Raw genomic sequence first — 16,323 nt, 5'->3', positions numbered from 1 at the left:
CAAGGCGGCGCAGGCGGGCTCTGGGATCCTGGGGGGGGCGCGGGACGATCTGGCCCCAGGGGGTGCCCCCACAGTGGCCTGGCCCGCGATCGGGGCCCACCGAACCGCGGGCGGGCCTGTGGCGTGGGGGCACTCTTTTCCTTCCGCCTTCGCCACGATCTCCACCATGGCGGAGGCGGAAGAGACTCCCTCCACAGCGCATGCGTGGGGATGCCGTGAGCGCCCGCTAACGCTCCCGCGCATGCGCCGCCCAGAGATGTCATTTCCGCGCCAGCTGGCGGGGCACCAAAGGCCTTTTCCGGCAGCTGGCGGGGCGGAAATTAGTCCGGCGTGGGCCTAGCCCCTTAACGTTGGGGCTCGGCCCCCCAAGATGCGGAGGATTCCGCACCTTTGGGGTGGCGCGATGCCCGACTGATTTGCGCTGTTTTGGGCGCCGGTCGGCGGACATCGCGCCGATACCGGAGAATTTCGCACCTTGTTTCAATCAGTATAGAAACTCTCACAGTCTATTTCTATATTTCTAGCTAACTTTCACCATGCTCTACTTTTTCCCTCCTTAGTAATCTTTTTGTCATTCTTTGATGTTCCTTATTCTATCCACTCTTCTGTGAGTACTGACAGGTTGGTTTACCATAAGATGCATCAGAGCCAAGCTTAATTCTATTCCCACACAGGAACATTGCATTGAAACCACTTGGCTGGGAACCCTGGTTGCTACTTTGTTTAAATCCTCCCAAGCACGAAAACAGTTATTTAATGTATTCCCATCTTTAAAAAGTGCAAATGGGCAGCACAGTAGCATTGTGGATAGCACAATTGCTTCACAGTTCCAGGGTCCCAGGTTCGATTCCCGGCTTGGGTCACTGTCTGTGCGGAGTCTGCACATCCTCCCCGTGTGTGCGTGGGTTTCCTCCGGGTGCTCCGGTTTCCTCCCACAGTCCAAAGATGTGCAGGTTAGGTGGATTGGCCGTGATAAATTGCCCATAGTGTCCAAAATTGCCCTTAGTGTTGGGTGGGGTTACTGGGTTATGGGGATAGGGTGGAGGTGTTGACCTTGGGTAGGGTGCTCTTTCCAAGAGCCGGTGCAGACTCGATGGGCCGAATGGCCTCCTTCTGCACTGTAAATTCAATAATAAATGAAAGGTGGAGTTGATTAGTTACCAATCTTGTTCCTTGAATTCAAGGAACACTAGCATTGGGTGGGCTGCCTGATTGCATCTCTGGCTTGAAATAATCCCAGAGCTTTCATCACCTGGCTTCCTGCTTCTCAATACACTGCCCGGTCAAACAGCATTTTTCTACAATCTCTGATATTACCACGACTAATAAACAAAAATGTTCAAAATAGGATTAAAGCACAAAATTCCGTTTTAACACTCTTTCACAGCAGAGTCCGGGTTATCTAACTTCAATTCCTGGAGACTTCAGGAGAGTCCTCAAGGATTGGCAGCCTTTTTGAAGGTGCAAAACCAACATTTCACCTAACGTTTGGGATTGACACCCGACAAATTGGGTTAAAATAATCCCTCGGAAAAATAACCAATTATATTTCTTTAAAGCAAGTTTAAAACACTTTAATGTCTTTCTAATGAACCGACAGGGCTACTTACGAGATTCTTGTCAGTGGGTTCAGAATACTTTGTGGTGGCAAAACGGATCAGTCCCTCATCGTAGAAATATATTCGTAAGGGGTCACAGGACGTAATCAAAACGTAGAGTCTGAGGTCAAACTTGAACCCATCCAAGATGAATGGCTGCACAGGAAGTAGAAGGTGATTGTATGCACTGTAAAAGTTAACCATTGCTGCTGTATCTTTAAAAGTAGTGGGCCTATGGTCAATAGTCCCGTGAATTTTTGTTTGCTCTGTCTGCCCCATTTGTTGGACATTTAGATTGCTGCATAGATGCGCACTTTTGCATCTTAGAAGGAACATTGGTCACAGTATCTGGTGGCAGTGGGGGTTGTGGCAGTCGTTGCTGCCTACATGTTTTGTCTGTATCATTTTTGCCTCTCACAGAAGATGATGTGGTGCCATGATAGTGGCAAAGTCCTAGCAATGGCTTTTTCACCCATCTTGTCAAATGTTTATAGTGGAGCTTCAAATAATGTCAAGAATTTTCCTTTACAAATGTCCATATATTAACATTAATATATAACATGAAACAGTGTGGCACAGACTACAATACCTCTGGAAAGTACACCTGGCAAACCATGTATGTAGAAAGTCCCACTGGGTTATGTCAACCAAGTGATGCTACCCTTTCATGCATGAGGCCTGGGCAGTAAACAGGATAGATATGCAGCCACACAGGGCATCACAGCCAAGCCAAATTCTGGCTTCAACTTGGTGACCCCAATTCCCCATTTTGTTAATGTTTAGTTCAATTAGAAACTGCCAAAAGGGATGGAAATTGAGACACAAGCAATCAAGGAACAAGGCAAATATCTGACATGAAAATCAAGAAAAGAAAACTCAGGCTCAAATATATAATCATGATAATTATGCTATCCCCAAATTTCCTCAACCGTTTATACTTGTCTTTTGATTGCTGTGACTGAACACCACTGGGCTCACCATAATGACTCGACTCCCGAAACATGCGAGTTTCTTATCCTAGCCCTGGTACAAAATGACAGCAAAATTGCAACCAGAATTTCTCTGTTGTCTTCCAGTGATTTTCTTCTTTTAAAAGGTAGTATTTTTTATCTCTGTTTATTTGAATACACTTGCAAGACTTCGGTAAGTGGGGAGGCACAGCAGTGCAGTGGTTAGCACTGCAGCCTATGGCGCTGAGGACCCGGGTTCGAACCTGGCCCCGGGTCACTGCCTGTGTGGAGTTTGCACACAGACCCCGTGTCTGCGTGGGTCTCACCCCCATAACCCAAAGATGTGCAGAATAGGTGGATTGGCCACACTAAATTGCCCTTTAATTGGAAAAAATATTGGGTACTCTAAATTTTAAAAAGAGACTTTGGTAATCGTTGTATTAAAAACTTAATTGTTGATGATACAAAGTTAGGTGGCATTGTAAACAGCCTAGATGATAGCATAACATTGCAAGGATATACTGTCAGACTAGGTGAATGGGCAAAATTGTGGCAGATGGAATTCAATGTAAGCAAGTGTGAAGTTATCCATTTTGGAACAATAGGATAGAGCAGAGTACTTTCAAAATGGAAAGAAGTTAGGTAGAGTGGATGCTCAAAGAGACTTGGGGGTTCAGGTGTAGAGATCCTTAAAATCCCAGGAACAAGTACAGAAAATAATCAAAACATTTAATAGAATGCTCGCCTTTATATCTCGAGGGTTGGAGTATAAAGACACAGAGGTTATGCTGCAGCAGCACAAAACCCTGGTCAGACCCCACTTGGAGTCACTGTGAGCCGTTTTGGGCACCTAAGGTGTTTAGGAAGGATATTTTGTGAGGGAGTGCAACATGAGTTTACAAAAATCATACTGGAGTAGGTTTTGTGGAGTGATTACACAAATTAGGCTTGATTTCGCTAGAATTTAGGTTAAGGGTGATCTGATCAAAGTATTTAAGATATTAACAGGGTAAGGATAGATAAAAATAATGGGCGGGATTCTCCAGCCGCACCCGCCCACCCGGCGACCCGAAATTCCCGACGGAGGTCAATGGACTTTAACATGGTCCACGTCCCGCCTCTGGTGATCTTGCGGCAGGCAGAGCGGAAGAATCCAGCCCAAAGTATTATCACTGATTGGAAATTCTAAAACTCGGGGGCATAGTCTAAAAATTAGGGCCAGGCCGTTCAGGAGAGATGTTCGGAAGAACGTCTCCACTCAATGGGTGGTAGAGGTTTGGAACTCTCTCCCACAAAGTTGAAGCTAGATCAGTTGTTAATTTTAAATCTGATATAGATAGATTTTTGTTAAATATATTAAGGGATATGGGTCAAAGGCAGGTTTATGGAGCTAGACCACAGATCAGCCATGATCTCATTAAATGGCGGGACAGGCTTGAGGGGCTGAATGGCCTACTTCTGTTACTATTTTAATTGATTAATGATTCTTTAAGGTACATAAATAATGCTTAGACACCTTGAAACTTTAATTTTCATGTTTTTTTTTTTTAAATTTAGAGTACCCAATTCTTTTATCCAATTAAGGGGCAATTTAGCCTAGCCAATCCACCTAACCTGTACATCTTTGAGTTGTGGGGGTGAGACCCACGCAGACACGGGGTGAATGTGTAACTCCACATGGACAGTGACCCGGGGGCCTTGGCGCTGTGAGGCAGCAGTGCTAACCACTGAGCCACAGTATGCCCTTTAATTTTCATGTTAACAGGGAGGAATATATGGTGTGAATTTCCTTGGGCCGAAAGGTCAAGTAGCATAAAAATGGGGAGAGATGTAAATGGGCTAATTTTACACCTCCAGACTAAGTCAGGATCTAACTTGAAATCAAGATGGGATTTGTCACATAAATTTGGATTTGTTTATTGCCACGTGCACCGAGGTACAGTGAAAAGTATTTTTCTGTGAGCTGCTCAACAGATCATTAAGTACATGAGAAGAAAAGGAAATAAAAGAAAATACATAAAAGGGCAACACAAGGTGCACAATGTAACTACACAGCACCGGCATCGGGGGTATAGCGTTAATGAGGTTAGTCCATAAGAGGGTTGTTTAGGAGTCTGGTAACAGCGAGGAAGAAGCTGTTTTTGAGTCTGTTCGTGTGTGAAGATAGATTACTTGAAAGTGTTTGTAAGATTCAAGGACATGTGTGCAAAATCCATAAGTAAAAATGCCAGGAAAGAATTTATATTCATGAAGAGCTATTACTCTGAGATATGTGGTGTGCATGGAGTGAGTCACTGCAGTCCATTAAAAAGAACATGCTTCCAGATATTGGGGTAAATTGCTTGCAGGTTGTGTTTTGATGAATCATGTCAACCCCAGACTCTGGGTTTTTCCAGATTCTCGTAGAGAATCGGGGAGCAATTTCCCAAAGTGTTCCCTGAGCTGGCTGCAGGTTTGTCTGTGTTGCCTTTGCCTCTCACAGGAGCTGATATGGTACCATGTTAATGGCATAGTCCCAGCAATGACATTTTTCAGCCCTCTTGTCACATGTTTATAGTGGAGTTCTTTGTTGAAATGAATTAAATGAAAATCGCTTATTGTCACAAGTAGGCTTCAAATTAAGTTACTGTGAAAAGCCCCTAGTCGCCACATTCCGGCGCCTGTTCGGGGAGCCTGGTACAGGAATTGAACCGTGCTGCTGACCTGCCTTGGTCTGCTTTCTAAGCCAGCGATTTAGCCCTGTGCTAAACCAGCCCTAGTTTGAATATGATATTCAAACTAATATCATAAAGTTAGAATTTTCCTTTATGAATGTTCATATAGTAACGTTGATCTAACAGGCAACAGTGGCACAGGATAAAATACCTTTGGAATGTACACCTGGCAAACCATGTCTTCCCCTGGTTTAACTTCACTGGTGTTCTTGGTCAAAAAGATGCCACGTCCCTGACATTCAGAATCAGGTTTGCAAATAAAGGTCTTGGATTTCCTTGCTCTGCTATAGACCATAAACTCATGGTAACTGTCGAAAGAAGTATTTTTCAGTCAAAATAGAGAATAACATATAAGATGAAAAACTTGCATTTCTACACCACTTTTCACAACCACAAGATGCAAAAGCAATCTACTGCCAACAGCATAACTGTCAGCCCACTGTTGCAGTTTTGGACACTTATCTCCTCTCTCCCTCAGAAGCCACAGCACCCAGTCCCCGTTTTAAAACACCACAAGTGAACCGCGCCAGCCTCTTTTCTGCCTGGCGGAGGCGGAACATCCGTGGGAGGCCAGAGACTACCGGGCCGGACCTGTTAATGATAAGTTAACGAATGCTACTGTACCTTTTGTATACCCATGCCAGTGCGGGGTGTGGAATGCATCCACGCCGCCATTGAGGCAACAGACATCGAGCGCATGGCGCTCTGTTGGGCACCCACCTTGATTTTCTGCTGACGCCTGATTCTCCGCCCGATCGCGATTCACGATTCCGGCATTGTTAAACAGAGAAACCCGCCCAGAGACTTGGATTCTCTGTTTCTTCACGCAGGCGGGATTCTGCATTACCGCTGCTGCACTGAATGGAGATTTGGCTGAGTTCCAAATTCTCCATCCTCCCTGACAACGTTAGTGAGGCGGACTCACAGCGTAGAATCCTGCCCGGAACCTCTGACAGTGCAGGGGTATTTGTACATTGACCTGGGGGTGTCAGCCTGGCTTTTGTGGAGCAGATCCTAAAGACATCGCCTTGTAAGATGTTAATAACCAAGAGCATAGATTTAAAGTAATGGAAAGAAGGATTAGAGAGGAGTTGAGGAGAAATGGTCCTACCCAGAGGGTGGTGGGGTCTGGAACTCACTTCCTGAAAACGGTGGTAGAGGCAAAAACTCTGATCGCATTTTAAAATGACTTGGATGTGCACTTGAAGTAACTGACAAGGCACCAGCCAATGCGCAAAAAAGAGGATTAGGCTGGGTAGTTCTTTCTTTGTGCCCGACACAATGGGCTGAATGGTCTCCTGTGCTATAAATTTGCTGTTGTTGTTCGTTTTCAGAGGCAAAGATGATAATGTTCATCATCTGGGGTCTTTGATAGAGTTTTAGTGGGTACATAGATAACTGCCAAGGCTGACTTGCATCCGGAAGGTTCAGCTGCACAAAGCACAGGATACTCCAGACAACTAAATTTTCTATGTAAAAGATGTGATCCGTGCAATTCCACCCAACAGCTCTAGGGTTGTAGCTCTACATTGTCCATTCGCTACATTTGAGAAATCACCCTTTTCTTATTGGGAAAAGTTCACTGGTTCTGAATGCTGCAGTTTTAGAGACACTTTAAAATAGATTCTGTAAATAGACTTTTTTGTTTTGTTCTTCGCTGAGTAAATAGACCCTGCTGTGAAATAGACTGTTTACTCCAAGTCCTATCACACCCCTAAGTTATTAACCAGCACAGGGATCTCAGTCAAAGCTCTGAATATTTACTCTTACACTTCAAATTTTGGTAGCTCAGAGGTGAAATAGTGATAAAGGTCATCGCAGTAATTTTTCTTTTGGGTGATGATTTGAAATTTTTGATTTCAGATTATCATGCATTGTACAAACCTCCAAATAGATTTTCCATGGTGTTCAGGTGGTGTGTACAATGGGCTGATTTACTATCCAGCCCCTCCATTTTGCATCTCCGCTGAAAATCAAAATAGCCCTGTTGAACTGTGGGACATGGTCCAACCCAGACTGATGGGAAGAGAGAAGCTCAGGCAAATCAAAATGGAATGGGCAAATTGTTCTACGCTTTGGTTTTAAAACAATAGCAACAATATCCATGTAGGAGAGCGTTATCAAACAAAATTGGACAGCGAGCTCCATCAGGCAACATTAGGGCAGGTAGACAAAAGCTTGGTCATAGAGGTAGGTGTAAGAAGCACCTTAAAGGAAGAATCATTGAATCATAGAATTTACAGTGCAGAAGGAGGCCATTCGGCCCATCGAGTCTGCACCAGGCCTTGGAAAGAGCACCCTACAGGGTCCCATGCCTGCACCCTATTCCCTTTATCCCCGTAACGCAACCTAACCATTGTGGACACTAAGGGCAATTTAGAATGGCCAATCCACCTAACCTGCACATCTTTGGACTGTGGGAGGAAACCGGAGCACCCGGAGGAAACCCACGCAGACACGGGGAGAACGTGCAGACTCCATACAGAGTGACCCAAGCCGGGAATCGAACCTGGAACCCTGGAGCTGTGAAGCAACTGTGCTAATCACTATGCTACCGTGCTGCCCCCACACAGACAATGACCCTCGCCTGGAATCGAACCTGGGACCCTGCAGCTGTGAAGCAACTGTGCTCAGGGAGGGAATTAAAATCCCTACAGATTGCAGGAGAAGAAATGGGAAAGTGAGGAGTCTAACAGGTTTGAGGAATTGGTGAAGGATGAATCAGTGAGACAGGCTGTTTAAATTTGAATGTAATGAGAGTGGAAGGTCAAGACGAGTTTGGTGGAACAATGCACTTGAGGCTGAAAGACAGATGGTAAACAGGAGCCAATCTTTACACAGTTTTATAGACATTTAGTTTCAGTTACACATTACAAGTGTACACCTCCTCGCACAACAACCACAGTATCAGTGTCTGTCTATTTTGGGGTCACAAATGAATTTCCAGTTAATGTCCAATTAATGCAAAGGGCTGAATTTTATTGGGTGGGGGTGGGGAGTATTGCTTGCCGCTCTAATTCATTACAAAAATCAGTTCGGAAAAAGGCTGCCCCGCAGCAATAACACGATGAGGGCGGCCGATACTTCTGTCTTTCAGTGGGAAGAATCACATCCTTAAGAGCTGACAGCCAATCCAGCAAATGCATCAGCACAAGGCCTCTTGATTAGGCCCTGCCAGCACTGCAAACAGGTCTGGGAAGGACAGTAATGGATCCTGGACAAAGGTAAGGCTCGGGCTTTTAGAGCGGGAAGGCATCAGGCCTTTGCGAGAAATGAAGGGGGCGCGTTTCAAGGCCAGGAATGCTAGTCGTGGCAACTAGCCAGATTAGATGTCAGGTAAGTGATACTTTCCTCATCTATCTGAACGATGCTCGCTAGCCACGACCATAGAGAGCATCCTTACGGCATCAGTATGATCATTTGTTTTCCAGCTCCCACAATACCCAGCTGATGACCCTCGGAGTAAGATTGTGATTTTGTTTTGATTAGAGACTCTTATCGAAATGGAACTAGCCTCAGACATTCCAAATACTTGGAATCTTTGTTTTTATAAATTTCGAGTACCCAATTAATTTTTTCCAATAAAGGGTCAATTTAGCGTGGCCAATTTACCTACCCTGCACATCATTTTCGGTTGTGGCGGCAAAACCCACGCAAACACGGGGAGAATGTACTCCACCCAGACAGTGACCCACAGCCGGGATCGAACCTGGGACCTCAGCGCTGTGAGGCAGCAGTGCCAACCACTGTGCCACCATGCTGCCCCTAATACTTGGAATCTTTAAGGACAACATCATAATTCCATTTGAACTTGAGCCAGAGGTAATCCAGCTGCTAAACCTTTGCATTGCTCAATGTTTGTTTCCACGTTCTGTCTATAGATTTAGGTTATTATTACTGTGTCATGAAGTAGTTTCACTCCTTGGCTCATGTTGAACTTACTCAGATGGTAGACACCACGTTTTGGGGAAAATGTTGTAATCCTTTGGGTATAGTTTTAACATCCTGTTTAGGTTGCGAGCCAGCAAATCCTTCCTGCAGATCTCATTCATCCCGGGAAAATGATTAATTTTCTGCACAAGAAAAAAGATCAGCAGTCCTCATTGGCTGTGCACAGGTTGTGTGTAATACTCGTCATTTATTGGTTTCTAGTTTTTGCTCTACTTTCTTGAAGGCATTGACTAATTCTGGTGAATGGTCCTATAGCTGCTGACTGCCTTCCAGTACTTCACCAAGAGCCGACTCATCAGGAACTGAGTCCAGTTAAGTACTTTGCATCGGAGGAAGTGCAGCAGTCAATTTGTGCACAGCAAACTCCCACAAACTGACTCGATAATCTGTTTGTTTTGATTATTAGATTGAGGATTATCTTTTCAGCAGGAAGAACAGCCCTGCTCTTCTCTAAAAAGTGCGCAGGATCTTTAACATCTGCCTGAATAAGGACTTGATTTAACTTCTCAACCCAAAGACAGCACTCCAACAATTTTACTTTTCTTTTTTTTTAAATTTAGAGTACCCAATTCATTTTTTCCAACTAAGATGCAATTTAGCGTGGCCAATCCACCTACCCTGCACATCTTTGGAATGTGGGGGCGAAACCCACGCAAACACGGGGAGAATGTGCAAACTCCACACAGACAGTGACCCAGAGCCAGGATCGAACCTGGGACCTCGGCGCTGTGAGGCAGCAGTGCTAACCTCTGCACCACCATGCCGCCCTGACAGCTGTCCAACAATACAGCACTTCCTCAGTCCTGGCAGTGGGAATGTGCAGCTGGTTCTGTGCTCGTGCCTCTGGAGCGGGATTTGAACCCACAAAATTTTGTCTTAAGAGGTAAAAAGTGCTACCAATAAAACCACCGCTAATATTCAACGCCATGCCGTTGTTGCATTTATTAACTGAACCATTCATTTACTGAAATTTAAATGGACTGGAAGAATCAGGAACAGGAATAGGCTGTTCAGCTCCTTCTTGAGCCTGCTGCACTGCTGAATCGGATCATGGCTGATCCGACATTCCTCCCGTCCACTTTCCCCGTTAGCCTTGATTCCCTTACTGATCATGAACCTATCTATCTCAGCCTTAAGTATACACAAGGCCCCGTCCCCACAAAAGATTTCAAATCCCCCGGCAGCCTTTCAAATGCAAAATTCCCATACAATTTCACACAGCAATACATTGCACTAGCCAGTGATTGACAGTTTTATCAATCCAGAATCAAATGCTTGGTGGATTGTTTATATTTCTTTCCATTCATGCTTGAATGCATCTCAAGTACCCTGCTTTGATGCTAAGCACAATGTTTATGAACACTCTTGCTATAATTGACAGCTCCTTACCACATCAAAAGGAGCTAAGTGGTTTTACTTACTATTATTCACAGCAGAAAGCACTTAGCTACTGGGTGGGTCATTGAGGTCCATGGGGAGGAGGTTGGGTCACCCTCATGCGTGCAAGCTGTGGGGGGGAGCGTGAACCATTATTCCCTTGGTGAGGTGCCCTTACTTCTCAGCGGTGGGGGGGGGGGGGGGGGCAGGATTTGCATTTTGGGGGAGGGGAAACTTTCAGTTGATTTTGGGAGGCAGCTCAGTTATGCACTGACCCCATTGACCCACCTTGGGGTCCAGCACGTCAGGACTATACCTGGGCAAACTTGCACCAAAACATGCCCAGTGGATTTTCCACTGTGGGGGTCAGGTACAACAGAGGATGGTGAATCGGGCTTCTAGCCCTTCATATTATATTGATGATTTGTATCCTCCCGCCGGTGTGGGCGGGGGGGGGGGGGGGGGGGGGCAGCGGGGGATTGGAGCATGTTTTTCAGGGGACGCTCCATTCTCCGCCCAATCGGGACTCCCGATCGCGATGTCGGGCAATGGAGAATCCACCCCCATATCTATCTGTATTTAAATAAGGGAACCCAAGCTGCTCACAGTACTCCAGATGTGATCTCACCAGTCCTTGTACAGTTGGAGCAAGACTTCCCGACTCTTATACACCAACCACTTTGAAATAAGGGTCAATATTCCTTTAGCCTTCCCAATTACCTGCTTTACCTGTGTGCTCGCTTTCTGTATTTCGTGCACAAGTACCCCCAAGTCCCTTTGTGCTGGAACTTTCTGCAGTTTTTCTACATTTCTGTTCTTTGTTCTCTCTTCCAAAACGAACCACTTCACATTTTCTGACATTATACTCCATTTGCCAACTTTTTACTTAACCTATCAATATCTCCTTGGAAACTGTTTGTGTTAATCTCCTAACATGCCTTTCCAATTATTTTTGTGTCGGCTGCAAAGCTGGCTACAGTACATTTGCATCCTTCCTCCAAGTCATTCATATATATTATAAACAGTTGCAGTCCCAGCACTGATCCTTATGGAACTCCATTGGTGACTTCCGGTGACGGCGGGCGGGAGGCGGCCGCACAATGGAGGGCTCCCGGTCGGCAACGGCATTTTCGGGGCTTTAAGCCCGGTCCCAGGGTCCGCGGAGGCGGCAGAAGAAGGGAGAAGGCACGGAGGAGGCACAGTGAAGACACAGGAGGAAAAAAGGAACAAAGAAAAATGTCGAGGGTGAGCAAGAAAACGGCCGGAATAAAAACAGCAGGAGGTCCGTCGGGGAGTGGAAAGGTCACCGCAGGGTCACCAGGAAAAATGGAGGCTGGAGCACCAGGGAAGGCCGCACTGCTTACAGCTGAAGAAATAACTAAGGTGATGGCTGCGGAATTCGAAAAGCAGTTGGCGCAGATTGCGAAATGCATGGAGACGGTGAGGAAGGAGATGAGGGAGGTTTTGAGTGTGCTGGTGGAGGAGGCGATTGCCCCGGTGACGACGGAGGTGGCGAGCGCAGTGGCGGAGGTGCGAGAGCAAGGGGAGGCGCTGAAGGAAGTGGAGGGGACGTTATTGCAGCACGGTGATCAACTTGCCTCGATGGGGAAAGAGATGCGGAAGGTGATGGATACTAACAAGGATCTGCGAGGAAAAATGGAAGACTTGGAAAACAGATCCAGGCGACAGAATTTGAGGATTGTGGGGCTGCCCAAAGGAGTTGAAGGACCAAAGCCGACTGAGTACTTTGCCGCAATGCTGGCAAAATTATTGGGGGAGGGGGAGGATCCCTCTCGATATGAACTGGATCGGGCTCATCGGTCGTGGAGGCCTGTACCAAAGGCGAGTGAGTCGCCTAGGGCAGTGACTATGTGCTTCCGTAGGTACAGGGTGAAGGAGAAGGTCCTGAGCTGGGCCAAGCAGAAGCGGGTGGTGCAGTGGGCTGGAGCTGGTTTACGTGTATACCAGGACTTTACGGTGGAGCTGGCAAGGAGGCGGGCTGCCTTCAACCGGGTGAAGAGGGCACTGTACATTAGCAAGGTGCGGTGCGGCATTGTATATCCAGCGAAGCTGAGGGTGACTTACAAGCTCAGGGACTTTTATTTTGGAATGGCGGAAGCAGCGGAGGAGTTTGCGAAAGCAGAAGGACTGTGGCAGAACTGACAAATTGAGGAATGGCCATGTGCCGATGTAACCTCATGACTGTATTTTCTTCTTTTTTGTATCACTGCGCGCGGGTGTAGAGATTAAAGGAGCCAATGTCGTATATATTTGGACAAGGGAAGGGACGGGACTTTCACGCGAAATGAGGGCTCTTTGGGGTGTAGGTGGATATGCGGGGTTTGTGTGCTAAAAGGGGATCTTTGGGCTTTCCTAGGGCCGGGCAAGTGGGAAAAGGACCCGGGTGGGGGCCTCCACGCTGGCCGGTTTAAGCCGGCCAGTGAACGGGAGTGAGGTGGGGGGGGGGGGGCTGCGGCCATCGGAGCCTGGCAGAACAGGGTCCGAGTGGTCTAGCCGGGGTGGAAAGTTGGGGGGAAGGAACCGAGGTTGGGAGGAGGAGTTTTACAAGAGGCAGTGGACAGGAGGAGCTGGAGACCTGGGGGGGGGGGGGGGGAGCTGTGTAAGATTAAGGGTGACTACAGGTAATCCCTGATTCCTTTTTGCCATTTGTTTATGTAAACATGCGGGTTAAGGTTTGGGGGTTGGTGGGTAGATGGGATCATTGTTATTATGGGCACTGACATATCTTGCTGATTATTGTTTATTGTTGATGGATGTAAATGTGGGAGAAAATGTGAAAAAGGAGAATTTTTTAAAAATTATTTTTTTTAAAATTGAACTCCATTGGTTAAAGGTCACCAAGCTGAAAAAAAACCCTTATCCCCATGTTGGGTGAGATTTCCCTGGTGGGAAATAGTAACTTCTCCTTATCAGGTCAACGTCTGACTAATTACCTGGTAGCGTTTCAGTTCCATGGCTTTATCCAATGAGACTGAGTAGTCAGTCCAGAACAGAGTCCATTCTTCATCATCACCCACCTCTTTCAACCCAAACTGAATGGCTGCACGACGAACTAGAAAAGATAACAGCAGTAGATGCTAGTTCAATTAATAATTTCAAACCTGAGATCTGGCTTCAGCAATTGTTTTCCCTCGGACCAGAAGACTGATCATTTAACTGCTGTCTGGGGGGGACTGCCGAATTGGGGGAGGAATGGAAGGCTTGCCCAGAGACATTTAAACACCCTCTGAGTGTTAAATGGCTGTTTGGCAGGTTTTACGACCGTGCCATAAAAGTGTCAATCATTCAGAGTTTTAAAGTATCAATAGCTGCAACTACAAGCACTTGACACCTCTTTATCTTATACAGAAAACTATTGTGCAATTGATTAAATGGATCTAAGACAATGAGTGGGGATGGGTAGGCCATCATAACTTTGCCAGGGAGGGTGGATAAGCTACGCCTTTTTGCCAGGGAGCGATGAGAAGTCTGAAAATATGGCACGGCAGCATAGTGGTTATCACTGTTCCTTCACAGCACCAGAGTCCTGGGTTCGATTCCCACTTGGGTCACTGTCTGTGTGGAGTCTGCACGGTCTCTCTGTGTCTGCGTGGTTTTCCTCCGGGTGCTCCGGTTTCCTCGCACGAGTCCCGAAAGGCATGCTGTTAGGTGAATTGGACATTCTGAATTATCCCTCAGTGTACCCGGACAGGCGCCGGAGTGTGGCAACTAGGGACTTTTCACTGTAATTTAATTGCATTGTTAATGTAAGCCTACTTCTGACACTAACAAAGATTATTATTAAATCCTGCCCACTAGCTCACTAATGTAATCACTGTGCTGCTGTATCAAATACAATTTTAATGATTTCACTGGATATGGACATCACTGGCTCGGCTAGAATTTATTGTCCACCCCTAATTGCCCTGGAGAGGGTGTGGTGAGCGACTTTCCTGAACCACTGCAGTCCAGATGGTGCAGGTCGACCCACACTGATGTTAGGAAGAAGGTTCCAGGACTTTGACCCTTGATATTCGTCCAGCAAGCAGACATAAAGAAAACCCAGCCCGAATCATTAAATGAACAGGTACTCACAACGGATAAATATTATACTAAATGGGAAACTGACGCAGAGATACTGGGCTGGATTTGTGTAGACAGGGAAACTGTGTGGACCTTTAGAAATGGTGGGCCGGGCCCTATTCTGGGATTCCCAGTCTCGCACCCAGTGCCCCCAATTTACATCAGCATGGGATAAGAGTGCTAGCTTCTGCAGGTCAAGAGTTTGCTTCCCATACTCCCAACCTGGCCATTCCATTGCGGAGATTGGCATCTCATAGTTTCCTGCAATTTTCATGGAGCACAGCCGGCTTTTCAAGGAGTCCTGGTTGACGGCCCTCAATGATGTCATGAACCATAGTCTACATAGAACATAGAACATAGAACAATACAGCGCAGTACAGGCCCTTCGGCCCACGATGTTGCACCGAAACAAAAGCCATCTAACCTACACTATGCCATTATCATCCATATGTTTATCCAATAAACTTTTAAATGCCCTCAATGTTGGCGAGTTCACTACTGTAGCAGGTAGGGCATTCCACGGCCTCACTACTCTTTGCGTAAAGAACCTACCTCTGACCTCTGTCCTATATCTATGACCCCTCAGTTTAAAGTTATGTCCCCTCGTGCCAGCCATATCCATCCGTGGGAGAAGGCTCTCACTGTCCACCCTATCCAACCCCCTGATCATTTTGTATGCCTCTATTAAGTCTCCTCTTAACCTTCTTCTCTCCAACGAAAACAACCTCAAGTCCATCAGCCTTTCCTCATAAGATTTTCCCTCCATGCCAGGCAACATCCTGGTAAATCTCCTCTGCACCCGCTCCAAAGCCTCCACGTCCTTCCTATAATGCGGTGACCAGAACTGTACGCAATACTCCAAATGCGGCCGTACCAGAGTTCTGTACAGCTGCAACATGACCTCCCGACTCCGGAACTCAATCCCTCTACCAATAAAGGCCAACACTCCATAGGCCTTCTTCACAACCCTATCAACCTGGGTGGCAACTTTCAGGGATCTATGTACATGGACACCTAGATCCCTCTGCTCATCCACACTTTCAAGAACTTTACCATTAGCCAAATATTCCGCATTCCTGTTATTCCTTCCAAAGTGAATCACCTCACACTTCTCTACATTAAACTCCATTTGCCACCTCTCAGCCCAGCTCTGCAGCTTAACTATATCCGTCTGTAACCTGCTACATCCTTCCACACTATCGACAACACCACCGACTTTAGTATCGTCTGCAAATTTACTCACCCACCCTTCTGCGCCTTCCTCTAGGTCATTGATAAAAATGACAAACAGCAACGGCCCCAGAACAGATCCTTGTGGTACTCCACTTGTGACTGTACTCCATTCTGAACATTTCCCAGTCTAGATGAGGGAACATTTTGAAAGGCAAGTTTAGATGGGACTACCCACGCTCCTTATGCCAGATGGTGCCCATCCATCCACCCCCAATGACCCCTCATGCCCTCCATGCCAATATATGGAACCTCCGTGCCCATTCAGTCAATATACAATCTAAACAGGACCAATGTAGTTAAAATGGCATAGAGCCATAACAAAGATAGGGGCTATTTGACCCCTCTTATCCATGCCGACCCAGATGCCTTTTCTAATCCCATCATCCAGCACTCAGCCCACAGCCCTGCAGCCTTAAG

General features: G+C 46.5%; 1 protein-coding gene across 4 annotated transcripts in view; it reads right to left on the bottom strand.

Moving 5' to 3' along the window:
• LOC140398633 (uncharacterized) overlaps window positions 1–16,323 on the bottom strand; it is a 77,554-nt gene that overhangs the window by 47,785 nt on the left and 13,446 nt on the right. For all 4 annotated transcript variants that reach the window (XR_011937521.1, XM_072487525.1, XM_072487524.1 and 1 more), the window contains exons 2-5: window positions 13,545–13,663; window positions 9,205–9,335; window positions 5,414–5,570; window positions 1,611–1,754 (exon numbers count right to left, since the gene is read on the bottom strand). Coding sequence is in view for 3 of the 4 variants with exons in the window: in XM_072487525.1 (XP_072343626.1) it covers window positions 1,611–1,754; window positions 5,414–5,570; window positions 9,205–9,335; window positions 13,545–13,565 (453 nt within the window). In the remaining variant the exon portion in view is untranslated. The remainder of the gene's footprint in view (window positions 1–1,610; window positions 1,755–5,413; window positions 5,571–9,204; window positions 9,336–13,544; window positions 13,664–16,323) is intronic.

The sequence above is a fragment of the Scyliorhinus torazame genome, chromosome 21 (assembly GCF_047496885.1).
Source record: "Scyliorhinus torazame isolate Kashiwa2021f chromosome 21, sScyTor2.1, whole genome shotgun sequence".
NCBI classification, from domain to species: Eukaryota; Metazoa; Chordata; class Chondrichthyes; order Carcharhiniformes; family Scyliorhinidae; genus Scyliorhinus; species Scyliorhinus torazame.
This window is presented reverse-complemented; position numbering and strand designations above follow the sequence as displayed.